The sequence below is a fragment of the Idiotropiscis lumnitzeri genome, chromosome 1 (genome assembly GCF_059441095.1).
Source record: "Idiotropiscis lumnitzeri isolate Australia: NSW breed Sydney's pygmy pipehorse chromosome 1, RoL_Ilum_1.0, whole genome shotgun sequence".
Taxonomy (NCBI): domain Eukaryota; kingdom Metazoa; phylum Chordata; class Actinopteri; order Syngnathiformes; family Syngnathidae; genus Idiotropiscis; species Idiotropiscis lumnitzeri.
Genome location: NC_142391.1, coordinates 897,630 through 915,306, shown reverse-complemented (window position 1 = coordinate 915,306; position 17,677 = coordinate 897,630). Strand labels below are relative to the sequence as shown.

At 47.4% G+C, this 17,677-nt stretch overlaps 2 protein-coding genes across 5 annotated transcripts; both read right to left on the bottom strand.

Annotated features, from left to right (window-relative positions):
* Positions 1-103: 103 nt before the first annotated feature.
* sec23a (Sec23 homolog A, coat complex II component) lies at positions 104-8,728 on the bottom strand. Of its 2 annotated transcripts, XM_088308821.1 has the most exons (20): positions 8,375-8,725; positions 7,710-7,996; positions 7,422-7,479; positions 7,255-7,341; positions 6,799-7,035; positions 5,948-6,027; positions 5,734-5,878; positions 4,949-5,107; positions 4,756-4,871; positions 4,542-4,665; positions 4,382-4,462; positions 4,205-4,294; positions 3,346-3,452; positions 2,564-2,717; positions 2,296-2,373; positions 2,051-2,212; positions 1,289-1,375; positions 1,038-1,193; positions 439-504; positions 104-358 (listed from the first exon to the last, which is right to left on the bottom strand). In XM_088308821.1, the coding sequence occupies exons 2-20, from the start codon at positions 7,928-7,930 to the stop codon at positions 269-271; spliced, it is 2,298 nt and encodes a 765-aa protein (XP_088164947.1). In that variant the 5' UTR covers positions 7,931-7,996; positions 8,375-8,725; the 3' UTR covers positions 104-268. The 2 variants fall into 2 exon arrangements, with proteins under 2 accessions (XP_088164947.1, XP_088164942.1); XM_088308816.1 differs by having other exon boundaries at positions 1,038-1,375; positions 8,375-8,728.
* Positions 8,729-8,944: 216 nt separating this feature from the next.
* Positions 8,945-17,014, bottom strand: srp54 (signal recognition particle 54). Of its 3 annotated transcripts, none has more exons than XM_088308835.1 (16): positions 16,852-17,014; positions 16,112-16,235; positions 15,405-15,496; positions 15,162-15,246; positions 14,977-15,081; positions 14,825-14,891; positions 14,287-14,344; positions 13,704-13,854; positions 13,457-13,605; positions 12,517-12,617; positions 12,366-12,452; positions 12,214-12,287; positions 12,025-12,133; positions 10,613-10,783; positions 10,438-10,533; positions 8,945-9,783 (listed from the first exon to the last, which is right to left on the bottom strand). In XM_088308835.1, exons 2-16 carry the CDS (start codon positions 16,187-16,189, stop codon positions 9,692-9,694), a joined length of 1,515 nt encoding a protein of 504 aa, XP_088164961.1. In that variant the 5' UTR covers positions 16,190-16,235; positions 16,852-17,014; the 3' UTR covers positions 8,945-9,691. The 3 variants fall into 3 exon arrangements, with proteins under 3 accessions (XP_088164961.1, XP_088164980.1, XP_088164971.1); XM_088308854.1 differs by lacking the exon at positions 16,852-17,014 and adding an exon at positions 16,737-16,850; XM_088308845.1 differs by lacking the exon at positions 16,852-17,014 and adding an exon at positions 16,375-16,843.
* Between the last annotated feature and the right edge of the window lie 663 nt (positions 17,015-17,677).

The window sequence follows — 17,677 nt, the reverse complement described above, 5'->3', positions numbered from 1 at the left end:
GTCCATAAAGGTCAATAAATATCTACATTTTGTTAAGGCCTAAAAAGAGATCCATCAAGATCCGTGAAAGTCCGCCAAGGTTCATGAAGACCCATGAAAGTGGTGCGTTCCAAAATGTTTATTCCAACAAAGAGAGCGGACACAAGATGGCGGCCAACGGGATCACATGATCCTTCGGTCAAACGATAAGATGTCGCACACGTCACCGATGCTTGCTGGCAGGCAGCACGCGCAATACAAAGTGTGTGTGTGTGTGTGTGTGAGCACATTAGGCAGCGCTGGACACGGCGAGCTTCTTCAGGTGGTCCATGAAGACCTGCAGGCTGACGTCATCTGTCAGGATGGGCGCGCCCGACTCCTGCCGGCAAAACACACGTTCATTGGTTTAAAAAAAGAAAGAAAGAAAAATTCATCGATGATGTCACATTAGCGGCTCACCTGTCCCCAAGCGTACATGTTGTTGTGCGTCTGAGATGGGTTGACTTTGGAGAGCAGGAAGCGAGCCTGACGACAACAAGCATCATCATCATCATCTCGTTGGGGTCGATGAACGTTACCTCGACTCAAGTGGCGACTTTTGACCAGATTACCGCATGCTTTCAATGTATGCCGAAGTGAGGGCGGAATTAAATCGCACGCATGGCGGGCAGAACACGACGGTCGCGCTGTCAACACGACAAGCTCACTTAGTTGTGCGCCTCGTACGTGAAATCTTTTGTGGGCCATAATGGTTCGGTAAACGAGGCACGGACGAAAGCTGGCAATCTAGGAGGCCCACGCAGACTTATCCGAGGTAGAAGGTACTTTTGAAAGCTGCCGATGCATCAACGCACAAAAAACTCCATTCCAATCAGTAGTTGGATTTGATGTATCACAAAGTGCCCGTCCTCATATCGGTAGCGTCTGCAGACCCCCCCCCCCCCAAAAAAAAAAACACAAAATGGTGTCAAACATTCCTGCCACGTAACAAATTCAACCCCTACGTGAAGGTAGCGGCGGCGTCCACGAGTGAGAAAGTTGCGCAATAGCGCCCCCACCTGGCTGCCGCCGTGCTCGGTGTCAATGTATCGCGGCATTGGGAAGCGCGAGTGGAGCAGCTCCTGGGCGTCGCCCACCGGAGCCTGAAGAAGGTGCCGGAAGTTCTCGTACTCGGCCATCTCCTGGTAGCCCGCCTTCCTCCACTGGGACACCGTCTGACGTGCACGGCGACACAAAAGTCACGCTCGGGAACCGGCTCAACAAGTCCACGTGCGTGCGCGTGCGCGTGCGTGCGTGCGCGTGCTCGTACCTCTCCGTGGTAGATGAGAATTTGGAAGAACGTGTCCATGAGCAGGATGCGATCCGGAAGGATGCTGCTGCTGTCCAACAACACCGGCTGCATCCCAAAATCACATCAGAAAAGGCTCATCAATCACCGGACAAAAAAAAAAAATCTTAGTTCAACATCAAATTCATCCAGCCAGCCATTATCCGAGCCGCTTATCATCACGAGGGTCGCCGGGCAGGGGGCGGGGTTCATCCTAAAGTGGTTGTCGGCCAATCGCAGGGCACACAAATACAAACGCAAGTTGACGCACACCATCACACCTCGGAGCAATTTAGTGTTCCTTGAACCAAAACACGCATGTCTTTGGAATGTGCGAGGAAATCGCACGACCCAAAGAAAAGCCACGCAGGCGCGGAGACGACGTGCAAATTCTGTTGAAGCAAAATAAAGAATTCAGTAAAAATTAGACGAAACATTGTCAATCTTTAGTTGGCGAAAGACAAAGACGTAGCTCAGTGATTTGTTGGCGAACATTTTAATCATAAGAACCCGTTTTAGTATGGCGCCATCTACTGGCTGACGTTAGAATTACAACCCAAATAAACAGAAAGATTTGAGAAGCGCAAGAAGTTAGTCTGACCTGTGTCAACGTTTGCCACTCACGTCACCTACTCATCAATCGGTTGTCGCTCGTCAACGACTCACCAATAATTTGTTTTGAGTGTAAAACGGCTCCACCTCGCTTGAGGCATTCTCATCGACCGGCGCAAAAATGAGACCAACCTCCGGAGGTCCTTGGAAGGAGTACGCGTAGAGGACGGGCTGGATCATGATGAGCGCCTGCGTCAGCTCGTGTCTGTTGAACTGGTGCCGGTAATACGAGCTCTCGTCCGGACTGTTGTTGAACACTTGCAGGAAGGGCGAGCGCCTCAGGTGGAACATGAACTGAAACAAAGCGCACAGATGGCGTCGGTCGGGACGCCGAGACTGACGGGGGCGGGGCTTAGCAAGGGGAGGCCGCGCCGCACCTGAGGGTACAGCGAGAACGTCTCGGAGAACCTGAAGGAGTTGGGATCATCTTTGTGGTAATCGCCAAACTTCTGACACTGGTGGCAAAAGAGCAAAGTGTCACTCGTTCGCTGCCGCGGACGGGTGGAGACGCCAAAAAAGGGCATTCGTTGGACCGGCGCCGGCAGTCAATGAGTGCGGATGAGCGAGACGGAAAATGAAATCGCAAATTCGGTGCGATCGACACGCAAATGGACTTGAAGACAAAACGCCGGGCGAGCAACTGACCAGTCTGATGAGCTGTCTGTCCAACCACCTGAGCACGTCGGGACCCTCTTCCGTCTCGGCACGGTACACCGCCAGCCGGGCCATCGAGATGGCCGCCGCCTCTTGATCGAAAGACGCCGCGATGCTTTGGATCTGCGTCTGAGCGTCCGCCCAGCTGTCGCACACGATTAAGTCGCGCGGTCACATGACCAAGTTGCGGCACAGCGTCAAGTCACGTCGCACATAAAATTGGATTGGTCGCCCTCACGCGTTTGTCGCTCACGGCCCACGTTGCTCCCCGTTTAGCCGTTAGTCGTCAATGATGCCAAAAATTGCCATTCGGAGCCGATTTTTGCGGCGAAAGAAAAAGTGCAGGGAGCTGGCAGGCTAAGCAAAGTGTCTTAGGAAATCACGACAGGTGACAAACTGGCAAAGAAAGCGGATCTTTTTTTGTTTTTTGGAACCAATTTGCAGGCCAATGAAATGCTTCAGATGGACACGTGAGGCGTCGCGGCATATCCTGGAAATTGCGGAGCAAGACTTGAGCGGTGGCGATATACGGTTAAGACGGCGTTTGGAAAGATTTCCGAGGCTTTGAAGCCGAATGACCACTCAAATTATTTCAACTGCCCCGAGATTCGAGTTAAATAAATGTTACAGCGTTTGAAGCGACTTCAACGGGAATGAGAAATTTTTAAGGGTTTACGTTTTTTTAACGACACGGCAGAAAGAGGGAGCAACCAAGTACGGCAATTTCAAGGTGAGAAAAATACAAAGTGGCCGCGTGTGTGCGTGCGTCTTACTTCCTGGCGACGGTGGTCACGCGTATGCGCCTCTGCCCTGACGCGTGTTGGTACTGCGTGACGAACTGCAGAGCGCCACGCCCGCCTTGAGGGATGGGGGCATTGTGCTGACAACACACACACACACACAAAATTTAGCTTCCGCAGTGGCTCAAACAAATCTTGTTGCCATTTGTTCAAATTCTTTCCAAACTTTCCTCACTGTTATTTGTACAAAACCAAAAATGCAAACTTTAACAAAGAGACGAAATCATGTGATCGACGTCACAAATGAAGCAATCACAGAATCTTTTTTTTTTTCAATAAAAAAAAACAAAAAACACTTTTGGTCCTATTTATTAAAACAATCATGATGACAGTAAGGCCGCTCATTTCACTCATTGATGAACCAAACATTTTTTTCTTCAGTTGATCAATGAATTAGACAAAAAAAAATGTTTCCCCCCAAGCCCATTTCTTAAAATTAACAATTATTTTCATAGATGAATCTTTTGCTTACTCTTTTGATTCATTGACAAATTGGATTTAAAAGAAATGATTTGCATCCCTTTATTCAAAATTTATTTCCCATCGACAAGCACAAACACCAAAAATATCGGACCTGGTTTGGCCTGCAACATTTCTCAAGAAAAATCAGCAAAACTGTTGATCAAAACTTTCCAAATTAAAAGTGTGCCCTATTTTGCAAAAAAAAAAAAAAAAAGACGACATGAAAGAAATCAGAAGATTTGGACATTTTTGGGAAAAACAATTCATCGATGATCCAAACAATTTATGGAAACCATTTCGAGTGTGTCGGTACTCGGTACTTTGCCCGCTGACTGAGTGATGGCAGGAACTTGTCGCCGCCGGCGTGTACCTGATTGACCACCTCAAAGTAGAGCGCTAATGTGGTGCTGGGGTCCAACCCGCACATCTTCCACTGGCATGTTCCTCCGCTGCCGATTTCCTGCCACGACGTCCACAAAAATGGCGTCAACGTCAGCAAGAAGGCAAAAAAAAACAAAAACAACCACACACACCAACGCGGTCGTACATTTTCGGAGACGCAGGGTCCTTTGGCGTTGAGGGACACGCAAGGTCCGATGGCTCCCGACACTTTCACCTCCCTGGACGTCTGAAAGGAAATTTCTCATGTTCTCTAGAAGGCAACTTTGTTACTTGGACGGTCTCAAATGTGAGGGGCGGGGCGATACCTTGACCTCCAGCGTGGCGGCGAAGGCCATCTTGAAAGAGCCTTGAACGTCTTTGGAGAAAACTCTCTGGAAGGTTTGCTTGAACAACGACGTGTTGAACGAGTCGGCCATCACCATGTAGCCTCTTCAAGAAAAGATGAGGGTTTCAAAGTGTCAAAAAAGGGTTTCAAAAATGGCTTTCAAGTCAAATGCGTGCGTGTGCGCGCGCGCATACCCCGTGTTGTTGGCACAGCACTTCATCTCCAAGAGTCCGGTCTGGTCGAGCGCACAAGCGTAGATGTCCATCACATGAGCGCTCGCGGACGCCCTGCTAGCCAGCGCCTCGTAATGCTAGCGTCCACAAATGCGTACGTCAGCCGCGTGGCGCAAGCATGCTAACGCTAACGCTAACCAGGCCGCATTCTCACCTTGGCAGCTTTCTTCATGAACTTGGCGTTGTCCTTTTCGATGTCGTGCCAAGACCTGATGGGAGTCTTGAGCTCGTCCCCCACCACCATGCCGGGACCCTGCGTCGCCGGACCCCCGATGAAGGTCATGATGCGCGCGCCCGTGTTGGGGAAGGTGCACTGACACAACAACGGCCAGAAGCGTCACAGAAGCATGTCAAGTACGGTGCGTAGGGGCCAATTGTTTTTGTCCAAACGAAGCCCCTCAACTCAATTCGGCACAGGTCCGCGCCAAAACACTACTTTTATCTCAACGTACGTCCTTGTTACCAACATGGCAGCAGATGGCGCTAAAACAAAGTGAAGCGCTCACCAGATGGCAGCAAAGCAGTACTTTTGTTGACACGAAGCTCCTCAACTCACTTCAACCGAGTTCCTGGTACTCATTTCAGCAAATGTCCTTTCCACCAAGATGCCACCAGTTGGTGGCAAAATACTACTTTTGTCTCAATGAAGCGCTCAACAGACTTCAGTATCATATTTTTTCCACCGGATGGCAGCAAAGCGCGACTTGTCTAAATGAAGCTCCTCAAATCACGTCAACATACTTCCTTGCCCTCAAGACGCCAGAGCACTACTTTTGTGCAATGAAACTCCTTCCGCAACTCAAAGCACTAATTGCACCTCAATTCACTTCAATCGAGTTCCTTGCCACTAAGCTCCAACTTCCTGCCAACAACGATGGCGAGGAGCCAGTGAGAGCAGACTTTTGAGCAAGAAAGCGAGTGTGAAAAAGCAGCGCTCACCTCCAGCAGGCCGACGGCGATGGACATGGCCACGCCCAGGGAACGCAGAGGCCGCTTCCCCTGGACCACAGGCCAGGAGTCGTGCTGCAGCTCCCCCAGCAGGTCAGTCAGGTTCATGTCCACCTTCTGGACAGGCTGCAGGAACCTGCAAGCACAACCGGAAGCCTTCAGTCGCCAGCGTTACCACGCGGGGCGCTTCGGCGGCGGACGGCACCTGTTGTACTGCGGCGGTTGGGGCGCTTGAGATCCTCGTCCCTGGGAGGAGCACACCGGTTTGGCCAGGCCCAGCATCTCCTGCACATTAGCCACAATTCACAGCACATAAGCGCGCCTAGCACGTAGCATTCGCCACATCCAAAGGCCTGTAAAGTGGGTTTGGCTCTGCAAATTTGCCAGGATGTGGCTAAAATCAATGACGAGCATCACTTCAAAAGTGTCAGTGTTTTGCATCACTGTTAGCAGCATCTGCTTCACATCGAAGCGTCGTATCAAGGATTAGCTCATTCTGGTTAGCATGAGTGATTTTGATCATCTGGTAAGCAACAACGCTTTGCATCATTTCGTAATTAGCACCACTCATGAGCATAAATGATTATCATTGAGGATTATTTGAATGTGGTTCACGTGAATAAAGATCATCATTTAGCATGAATGATAGCGACATCTGCTTTGCATCTCGTTAACATCGGGTTAGCATCAACGATTAGCATCATTGATTATTTTCAAGGAGGAGGACCATAAATAATCGCCATCAACGTAATCTGTATCGCATTCACCATGAGCGCCATCCAGTCGTGATGAATGATTAGCAGACTGCAGTAGGCGTGACGCTAATGTACAAGTGTTGAGAATTAGCACTGACACTGACAACAAAGCGTGCGCTTCCTCTTTGTTTTGTCCATATTTAACAAACGAAGCAACAATCAATCACGTTAGCATGCAGGATTTGCGACAGGCGGTACGCGCCATTTTGTGATGTTGTTCGCGCCTTCTGCTTATCATCGCTGATTAGCCAGTTAGCATCAAAGAGCAGCAACATCTGCTCGCATCCTCCCGTTTGCGTACCTGCAGCTGCTTGGCGCTGAGGTCTTTGGTGCCTTTGAAGACGTAACTCTTTGAGATGCCCTCGCAGCCCAGCTCGTGAACGTGGACGATGCGGCCGAAGGTGATGAGTCCCACCAGGGCCGTAGGGGGCAGCAGAGACAACGACATCTGCAGAGACTCCTTCAGCGCCTGCAGGTCCTCCTCCTCCATGCACGTGTCCACCACATAGAGGAAGACCAGCGGCATCTGGGGGCCACGCTGACCAATGCCAACAGCGCCACGCAAAAAATGTCTTATTGACTTTGTGGATGAGTTGGAGGTTTTCATTTCGATCTAGAGTGGATTATTTCCAGTTCAATTGTGCAAATTCTACTGATGTGAGCACGCTCTTCAATTCAGCTTGCAAGTATTTTGAGGTCCACGGAAGAACAGAAGTTTGCTTTGAAGAGCTGCCGGGCAGGTTCTGGTGCGGCTCACCTGGACCACATACTCGATGGTGGAGAATTGAGGCAGCAGCTCAGCAGGCTGGTTCACCTCCGAGATTGCCGAGTAGGACGGCGGGAACTGAGAGAAGCGGCAAGAGGAAGAAGGTGAGGCACAAGTGGGACGCGGGCAGCTGCGAGAAGCGGAAGCGGAAGCGCTACCTGGTTCCTCTGGTAGCAGAAGTTGCACGCCCACAGTTTGGCCCGGTAGTCCACTTGGCTACAAAAGAAGGACAGCGTGAGACACAACTGATGGGACACTTGTCACCATTGCACAGTGTGAAAATTCGCTGCTTCAAAAATCTGACATGGTTAAATTTGTTTAACACTTGAGCAAGCGCTGCAACAGAAACACTTGGAAGTTGCTCCTAAAACCCTACAACAGTACTTCTCAAATAGTGTTTTTTTTCCCAAAATATTCATCTCATCAAAGAGAAAAAGATAGCAAACCAGAGCGGGTTGAGCACGGCGCGGCAGGTGGCACGGCTGCAGAGGACCGGCTCGTACTGGATGGGCGGCAGGTCGGGTCGCTCCTTGAGGGGCGTGAAGAGGGTGGCGACGGGCACGACCATGCGCGTGGCCTCCAGTCGGCTGGACGGCCACACGTTCCAGCTGAAGCGCACGCCGTCGCGGTCCTCATTCTGGGCGATGTACTCCGGGAAGGTCGCCATGGCAACGCCGACTCGTCTCGGTGCTATTCGTTACACCAGGCCCACACTCACATGCGCGCACACAAACTTCACGCACATGCACGCGTTATTCGCGCAGATAATGTACACGCATGCACGTACGTACGTACGACTAACACACACGCCCTGAATTGAAAAGGAAAACTAGCAAGTTCACACGCGCACAGACACGTCAATCATGTGACGTCACTTCTCCCACTTTCTTGCACGTTCATTCGGCAGTGTGGACGTGTCACGACGTGACTGAAACAATTCCATGAGCCACCAGCGTTCACATTGACGCGAACTCTTTGAAATGTTCACTCACTGACAGGTGAGTTAGCTGCCGCACCGGCATGCTAACGGCTAACTGCTGCCGCGCCCGAGGATAAAAAAAAAAAAGGCAGAACGACGAAAACAGTCCAAGTACAAAAAAACGTCACTCACCGCTCGGCTCGTCCAGTCCGCACCGCGCTCGCTCGCTCTTCACGCGTTCACTTTGAACCCCGGAATGCTGCGACTCCGGTGGGCGTTAGGAACTCTCGCTGCGCGTGCGCGTGCGCACGAGCTTGACAACAAAGCAAAACAACATGGCGGCAGCGCCGCCACGTCAAGACAAAGATTGCGCCGCGAAAAAAAATGTGACTACTCACTCCAACAACTATTCGGGAGCAAACAGTGCACCACCAGCTTTCCCCAAAAAATTAGTTCTGCGTCAAATAATTGCACTAAGGCGTTTAAAGACGTAACAGCTTGTGGAAGTGTTGGAAGGTTGTCACCATAAATGGAAACTTCGCTCATCTTAATTCGGAGGTCCGAGTTAAGCATCTTCTCCGTACAAAATCTTCGAGTTCGAGCCAGGTGCGTTATTTGGGTGAGCGTCGTGACGTCATTAAGAATGCACTTCCCCGCCTGTTCTCTCCGCCAAAACGTTTAGACCGTAAAATTATGAACCTGGAAGCTGTGCAAGTGTGAGAGTTATACATCAACTCAAATATGAATTACAGACAAAACAACTGACTCTTGTCCTTTAGTATTTCAACTTTACAGACAGGGAGGAATTTTCATGTGAAAAAATATGCAAAAAAGAAAAACGCATGCAAACTGAATTCAGCTTTGGCCATAAAAGTATGCAGCACATGAGCAACACACTGACTTAAGTTACAAGCAAAACGTGGTTGAATGGCTCCATCCTACTATTATCCAAACCACATTCAAGAAAAAAAGTGACACCTTGCCCAAACATGTCATCTTCGACAGAGTTGCATTTAAAAAAATATGTACAGGGTGGAACTGAAACAGAAAAAAGCCAATTTATTTTCTTATTTCAAAAGTGCTCAAACTCATGAAGACATAGTTCCTTGGCACCAAGATGGTGAAAAACAACAAGTGGAGCTCCTGAATTCACTTCAACATAATTCGTTGGCACCAAGAATGTGCTGAAGATTTTATCAGTCAAATTGTTTGGAGTACAAAGATTTCGAGCCCGGTGTGAAAACGATGTGGCAAAAAAAACGATTGAAAGAATCCCACACAAAAGAGCCAATTTGAGAACGGGAACTTTCTATATTTCAATCTGAAAAGTTTCACACGGGATAACGTCATGTGACAAAATTCAACTCATATCATCTGCGATTGCACATCAGATTAAAAATGGACCAATAGAAACATTTGTTTGATGGTTGCCGCATCCATCGCCCAGTCTCGTCCAATCGGGAAGCAGCATCGTCATCGGAATAAAAAAGGCGGCGGCGTCCGTGCGGGTCACATGTTGTTGAATCCCATCATGCCTTTCATGTTTCCCGCCGCACCCTGCTGGAACTGACGCATCATCGACTGCAGGCCTTGCATGCCGCCTGCAAACGCACAAACGGCAACGTCAGCGAGTGCTTTGTGCATCTCACGGGTGGGCGAGAGGAACTCAAGTCAACTCAATTTGACGTTGCTTTCAAATAGAATCCTAAAAGTGGCCCCTCCACTCATGGGCTGCCAGCCGTTGTGTGCCATCTTTCAAGACCCACAAAAAAAAAAAGAAATGGTGTTCTGCGACAATATAAGCAGGGAACGTACCAAAAGAGAGAACAGATTCTTCGCTCAGTCGCATGACAGTTTTCAAAATTATTTAACTCTATCATTCTTACACTTACTCAGTTGGTATCGGTTGCCTAAAAAAGTTTGAGTTACAATGCGTTGGCATTAACCTACCTGAACAAAAATAAATGAATAAAAGAAAGGTGACGAGTTGCGATTCACCACCTCATCTTTAAGCTGTGCTTTTCTCAAATCGAAAGCGACGCAACGCCACAAAGTACTGGCACCTGTTCGTCATTATTGTCGCTTCAATTTCAATTTTACAGATGAGCTTGGGTGAAACCTGAACAGAAAACGCTCGACTTCCAGTTGAACCAACGAAAACGTCCACAGCAGTGAATTCGTTAATTGGCGTCACGTGATTCGGCTCGAGTCCCTCGCCTGGAGTTGGTGTGTGTGTGTGTGAGACCAAGCGGTACCCATATGGTGAAGCACACGCGGGTCCATCATCTTGGCCATCTGCTGGTTGAGTTTGGCCATCTGCGAAGGGTTGACGTTCTTGGACATGTCTCCTCCTGAACACGCACACAAAAGACGACACGCGTCACAAGACGTGCGCGCGAGCAATGCGTCCGGCGCCGAGCGACGCGTCACCTTTGAACAGGCCTTTGATGCCGCCCATCTTCTTGACCATCTGAGCAAACTTGGTGTACTGGGTCAGAAGTTCTTGGACGTCCCGTGTGGCCACGCCCGCCCCGCGGGCCACGCGCTGGATGCGGTTGGTCTGCTTGCTGAAGAGCTTGGCGCCGTCCTTGCTGTCCAACTCTGCGCGCGTCACGCAGGTTGTTACCGTGGCGATGGCGAGACCCCAATAATGCGTCCCCGCGCGGGTTGTACATCACTCAACAATTAATTCAGTGTTGTCGTGCAGTGTGCAGGTTCTGAGACGTCGACCGTTTCAGCCGCGTTAGTTGTGCTCGAGCTCGTTGACCACCCGCGTCGGTTTTTCATTGGCTGTTAAAAGACACTTTTGTTTTTGGGTTTTGAAGTGGTTGACCTTATGCAACTCCATTTTTTTTTTTTGTTAGTAACTGACCATCAGCATTGAGTTGTGTTTTGGAGTTTTTGGTTTCGTTTTAGTCCGCAACGCGTGCTCATTGGTTATTGACAATCTGAAGTTATTTTTCATTCCGTGTTGGCAACTAACTCATTTCTTGTCAGTTTCCGGTCATGTTTTTAACTTGAAAACAACTCGTCTGTTAGTTGTTGATTATCTGAAAAGATTTTTCATTGGTTGCCGGCAGTGACCATTCATTTTCCGAACTTGACCGTACGCAACTATTTCTCTTTGGTTGCAGACAGACAACGAGCAACGTCATTTCCGCACTATAGAGCGCACCTGCATATAAGCCGCAGCAGCTCCTTTTTTGAGGAAAAAAAACAAACAAAAAAGCAATATGTTGAAAAAAATGAGTTGTTTAGTGCATGACTGGGATTTTGTATTGTGAACGCATAAAGACATTGTTAGCGCAGCGCAACAACTTTGCTCATTAAAACAGAACAGACCCAAGAGGGAGAGAGAGAAATTATTTTTTTTTAAAAACTCGAGATTTATTTTGTGTTTTTTTCCACAACTATAGAGCGCCCCTGCCTGTGAAAGAAAACGCCACACAAAAGCCGCATGCTTCAAAATGGAGGAAAAAAGTAACGGCTTATAGTCCGGAAAAGACGGTTTCTATTTTTAGTTGTGAACTGTTTGTAACGAGTGGAATCATCTTAACAATCGTAACTAATTTGTAAAAGCGGCAGACGATCCACAAAAGTTGTAACCGGCCGTTCCCTTTACTCGTTGACCTTCGGCAACAATTTTGTTCGGCAACATCTGTCAATTTCTGATCGTTGGATCATCGCGTGAACCATCTGCAACCACTTTTCATTCGTAGCAGATCCGCAACCGGTTTGTCTACGAGCAGCGGCGCAACGGCGCGGGAGTTTCACGGCCAATCCAAGTGGCAGCTTGTATCACGTGACCGTTGACAAAAACGCATCCCGTTCGCGCAAGTTACCTTGGTCGTTCATGCTGTCCATGATGGTCATGAGTTTCTTCAGCCGGGCCATGGACTCCTGCTCGTTTCCTTTACTCATGAAGTCCGTTCCGAAGCCTGGAATCATACCCTATGCGCGCGCACGCACGCACGCGACGCTTTTTAGTTGGCGCGCAAACATTTTGGTGGATGTTCCTGCGAGGCGCTTACCATGATCTGTCCAAAGGGTCCCATCTTCATGATGTTCTGGAACTGTTCGTACATGTCTCTGAGCGTGAACTGGCCTGAGGGTCAGAAGATGAACGTCAAAACTGTCCCACAAGGCAGCGGCAGGAGGAACCCGAACGCAACACGCCACTCACCGTGTTTGAGCTTGTCGATCAGCTCCTCGTTGTCGTCCAGCTTGAGCTCGTTGACTCTGTCGATCAGGCCCTCGATGTCGCCCATGCCTGACAGGAAGAGGAAAGTAGTAAGACGGGAAGCTGGCTTTCTTCCGACACTTTGGCGCCGTACCGAGCAGCTTGCTGACGAACGGCTGCGTCTTGAAGGGTTCAAAGTCGTCGATGTGTTCGCCCGTGCCGATGAAGATGATGGGACTTCGAGTTGCCGCCACCCTGACATGAAACAGCCGCCCATCAAAAAAAAAAAAAAAAAGTTCAAACAAGATCGTATAGTCACTCCAATACCGGTAAGACTTCTTGTAATATTTTGTGGAGATATTTACACCACTATTATAAATGTATCCTTCCTGTGCAGTGTGCATATTACGTCAATCAATGTTGGACAGAAAGAAAAAAAAAAAATTAAAAAAAAAAAAACCTCCAGCTCATACTTTGCAGCCTGCAGTCAACGTCCAGTGTGGCTTCCCCAAACTGTCAATTTAAAATCATGCCCTGTTGTTGAATAAAAGATATTTGGGTCTGCTTCATCAATTAATTGAAAAAAGATCTGACAGATTCATTGGTTCTAAAACAATCAACAAAAATGGTGTGAAATTGAAAAAATGTACATCTAAGTCATGTGATTGGTATCGGCCAATCACGCTCAGGGATGATCAATCTGGGGAGCATAAAACCTCCAGTCTGTTTTTTATTCTGAAGTCATCATTTCATGGCAATAAAAAAAAAGAATAAAAAGTGAAATAATGGATCAGAAGAAATGAGATTAACATGAAAGGCATGTTTCATGATCTTCATAAATAAAATATTTTGCCGTTACTTTACTCAAGATGTAGCTTACATGAATGGTCTAAATTGAAAAGATAAATTCATCATTTCAAGCTTTGCCTGCATATTTTGAATGGGAAAAAGTTAGACAAATTATTGTTGCACAGTAAGCGTTAAGAGAGGGGTGGCGGAAATTAAATGAGCCAATTAGTTTCCTATTGGAATTTTTTGCCTCCCAAATAGGGAAAAAAAAAAAATCCAAATCAATCTGCTATTTTTCTGCTCACGCGCTCAGAGCTCCGCCTCCTTTGGCGTGTCCATCCAGCTTGGTGACGATGACCGAGGCCACGTCCACCTTGTCCTTGAAGGCTTTGGCCTGAGACTCGCAGGCCTGACCGATGGACGCGTCCATTACGTAGACGATGTTGTCGGGTTGCTGTGAAGACAAACGCTCTGCAGGATGACTGGTGGTTCGGCGGGGGGGGGGGGGGGGGGGGGGGGGGGCAGAGCGGAGCGGTGCATTCAGGGGCTCACCACGGCGTTGGAGACCTGCAGCATCTCCTCAAAGAGCGAGTCTTCCTGTTTGTGGCGCCCGCTCGTGTCCACGATGATGATCTCAAAGTTTTCGCCTTTGAACTTCTCCACGCCCTCCGCAGCGATGACGACCGGATCCATTTCTGTGTAACTGAAGGCAACACATGGCTGTACTCTGAATCAGGAGGAATCTGAAGGCAACGCGCATGACGATGCAGGAGCAACCCGAACGCAACAGAGATGAGGATCTGGAGCGCAACAACTATGCAGGAGGAGGAAGAATCGGAACGCAACCGAGTGGGATTCTTAAACACTCCAATGCAATTTTAAATTCTTTTCAATGATTTAGTTTTAGCACAACAAAAATATACACAAACGTGAAGACTCATTCATTTATCGAGATGTGTCACTTCCAACATACAGTGTTACTGGCACATCAATTACAAGAAAAAAAAATGGTATAAAATAAAATAAGGGAACAAACGAATTTAAAAAAAAAAAGAAAAAAGAAACCGTCGTCAACCCTGAATTTGTGCAGGATTGCTACACAGAGCAGAAATCCGAAAGTGTCACCGAGACTCACCTGCCGTAGAAAGGTATTCTGGCCTTGGTGGCGTTCTGTTTGAGCTGATCGAAGGCGCCTGCAGACAGGAGAGACCCCCGGTGAGTGCCCCGCAATTTTATTGACCGATATCAGTCCTTTTCAAAATAATCAGAATTGGCCGCAGTTTTGCCGATTAAACGTCCATACATTGTCATGATACTATAAATGCGTAAAGTTTGAGTCAAGCAGAATGAGGTAATGCACAATTTGCCCACCAGGGGGAGCAACATCTCCATTCACGCCTTTCCTGACATGCCATTTTGTCCCAATTATGGGGCGGCCCTGTGAGAACGCACTGCAAATTCTCATGTCATGTCACATTGGTGCTTCAGAAACTCCCGAGCATCATTTTGCTGGTGAGAAAGGTTTTGAGATGGAAGTCACAGTCCATACATGCACACATATACAGACACTTTCATCAATCGGTCGATTAAACAGTTATCAGAATTTCCTTGTGCCAAACATCCGAATCAGCCTTCAAAAAAAAAAAAATCCTGCGGTGAAAAAAGTGATTTACCGGCTCTGAAGGTGTCGGCGCAAATGAGGCACGTCTTCCAGCCTTTTCTTTGGTAGTAATACGCCAGCTGCAAGGCAGACATCAAGAATCAATCTTCCATTCATCTTTCTATTAGTGATTACATTTTCCGAAGCTAATGGCCGAGGCGTGACCTTGGAGCAAGTTGTGGTCTTGCCGCTGCCCTGCAGGCCGACAAACATGATGACGTTGTTCTTCCCTTTGGAGGGCGTCCACGCCTTCACCCCGGGGTCCACCAGCTGTGCGCACGTAACAAAAGCTTCACACCGCTTCTCCCATCATCTACTCGTCCTCCATTTTTTTTTTGTGCCGCTCTGACCTTGACCAGCTCTTTGAAGACGGCGTGCTGGATCATCCTCCTCTTGTTCAGACCCGACGCCATTTCTTCCAGGTCGATGGCGGCCCTGCGGGGACAACAGCAAATACGCCAGATGTCAAACGAGAAACGCTCGACAGCTTCATATAAAAATCCCATTTGGCGCACGTCAGCAAGGATGTAGTTTGATAGGAAGGGAGCTGCTAACATTTTTTTAAAAGTTAGTTTCTTTCTCCAAGAACTCACTTGACATTCTCTCGCAGCTGCTTGACCAGCTTGATGTTGACGTCGGCCTCCAGGAGGGCGGCGCACACCTCCTTCAACATGGAGTTGAGGACCTGACGGGAGGAGACACCACAAAGGCTGGCGTTGGAATCGTTTGTTCATGCCGAACACACTATATCTCGCAGACAAAGTACAGCCAAGTCCCGACTGTACATACTGGTACATGGACACAATTGTCCTCTTTTTGACTCTCAATGCCATCACTGTGGAGCTGAAAGAGTTTCAAATATACTTTGAGGGTCCGTACATAAGGCATGTCACTGTCAAATCTTTTTGCAATTAGTGATCCTATCGACTAATCCTTTGACTGCTCGAGGAGTCGGATTGAATTTGTATGCTGTTCTGAGTCAGGTAAATTGTGGTGAAGAGATCTCCTACACCTGGAAAAAAAAATCTTCAGTCATCCACCACAGTTGTTTGCGATCTTTCGGGGTCTTTTTGTGTTGCTGTGCTCATCAGTGGGGTTTTTCTTTCTTTTTAACATATTCCTGCTACTCCGCTTAAATTGGCTCATCAGGGGGGAAAAAAAAAACCTGGCCATGGAGCAGCCAATTGCCTTCCAAATCCATTGTGGTGGTGTTGATAAAAAGATGAGAACTCTGACATTCCATTTTGTGTGGTTTTGACATGCAGCCATAGCGTGGCGTGTTGGCGCGCTGTGGCGCTACCTCTTCATTGATGATGGTGGCGTTGCTGAGCGACCTCAGCGCCGACGTGATCTTGCGGCCCAGATCGGCGAGCACCATGACGACGTGTGATGCTACACACACGCAAACTCTGCGTTATCCGCTTCTGCACAGGGAACACACAGAACATGCACATTGTTGTTATAGAACACAGCCACACTCTTCTCAGAAAAATAAATATATATATATATATATATATATTATTTTTTTTTTGTTTGTTTTATTATTATATTTTACATTAATACCAGAAGAAAAGCAGAACAGTGACAGTCTCATGTAAGTCTGGAGATTTGTTTTGGAGCAATGAAAATCGCTGAATTCACACGTTTAAGTTTAATATCCTTAGTTCGGAGGGCATGCTACAATAATAAAAATATGTAGTTAATCATCTGAGCCTATTGTTCTCGCACATTTTAACAGCAGACCGGAAAAAAATCTGAAACTTGGAAAAGAAAAAGAAAGAAATCCATTTGGATAACAACCAACTACAGACTGCGACATTCACGCACTATCCTGAAAAATGGTGCAGTCTATTTCTGACCAACGTCAGAAAGGTTACACGTCCAAATAAACGCACACAAATAAAGAAACACTGTAGCCAGCTAACCGATGCTAACGCTAGCAGTTAGCCGGCGTGTCGCGCACTCGGCAGTGCAGATGAACTCAACCAATAAATGACTAAAACAAGCACAAAAAGACAAGAGAACGCCGAGAAGTCCCACCTGGAACGTTTCCACTCGCCGACTTTATTTGTGCTTTCGTCACAGGTGCGCAATCAAGCTGCTCGTCATCAGTACACTCTGCCGGAAGTTAGTCTCGTCTTTCTTCTTCGTTGCGTGCGCGCACGCACGCACGCTAACGTCCCTGCGGCGCCACCTCCCGACCAAGTGAAAGCAAACGTTCACAAACACGCTTCTTTCCTGGTCGTCATTCATTTATAAACATCATTTCTCGCCACGTAGATTACTATTTATGGAATAACAAATGCTATTGTTGACAGACGTTAATCTTTTTTTGTTAATTCTTATTTTATCCCAATTGGTTTGATGACAACATCCCTTTAGTCGGTCGGTTGTTTTATTCGTTTTTTGACCGTACACTATTTATTTCTGTTCCAGAATTTTTTATTGTAGTAAATGATATTCCTGTCGGCAGTATTATGTGTTTTTATAAGTTCATCTGGTTACAATTTGAGCCCGAATTGGAATTGGAATAATCTGAAGATATTTACACATTTAAAGTTTTGCAAGTCAAATGTTTACAAGAGAGTGAAAGAAGTGTCATTGAAAATAATTCAAGTTTTTTTTTACACCTGTTCACAAAAGACACTGACATTGTTTTTTTTTCTTTTTGTGAAGGATCTCTTGACAATGTGTTTTATTGGTTTTCGGATTGCCCTTTTTTTTGTTAATTTTTAGAAACATGTTTATACTGTTATTTTTGCGATTGTTGAACCACCATGCTCATTTTTTTAAATGAATCCAGATTTACTAACATATGCACTATGTTGAGAAGAACATCGCCATGTCTGGAACATGCCGGTATTTT

Bases quoted from the DNA above. Each gene is read 5' to 3' on its own strand.
- sec23a (XM_088308816.1), bottom strand. From the start codon at position 7,930: ATGGCGACCTTCCCGGAGTACATCGCCCAGAATGAGGACCGCGACGGC. The intron at 7,342-7,421 runs GTAGCGCTTCCG...CGCTTCTCTCAG, and splicing joins TCTGCTACCAGAGGAACCAG to TTCCCGCCGTCCTACTCGGC. The intron at 2,213-2,295 runs GTGCGGCGCGGC...GCTTTGTTTCAG, and splicing joins CGTTCTCGCTGTACCCTCAG to TTCATGTTCCACCTGAGGCG.
- srp54 (XM_088308835.1), bottom strand. From the start codon at position 16,189: ATGGTGCTCGCCGATCTGGGCCGCAAGATCACGTCGGCGCTGAGGTCG. The intron at 14,892-14,976 runs GTCACGCCTCGG...TCTGCCTTGCAG, and splicing joins AGACCACAACTTGCTCCAAG to CTGGCGTATTACTACCAAAG. The intron at 12,453-12,516 runs GTACGGCGCCAA...TCTTCCTGTCAG, and splicing joins GTTCGTCAGCAAGCTGCTCG to GCATGGGCGACATCGAGGGC.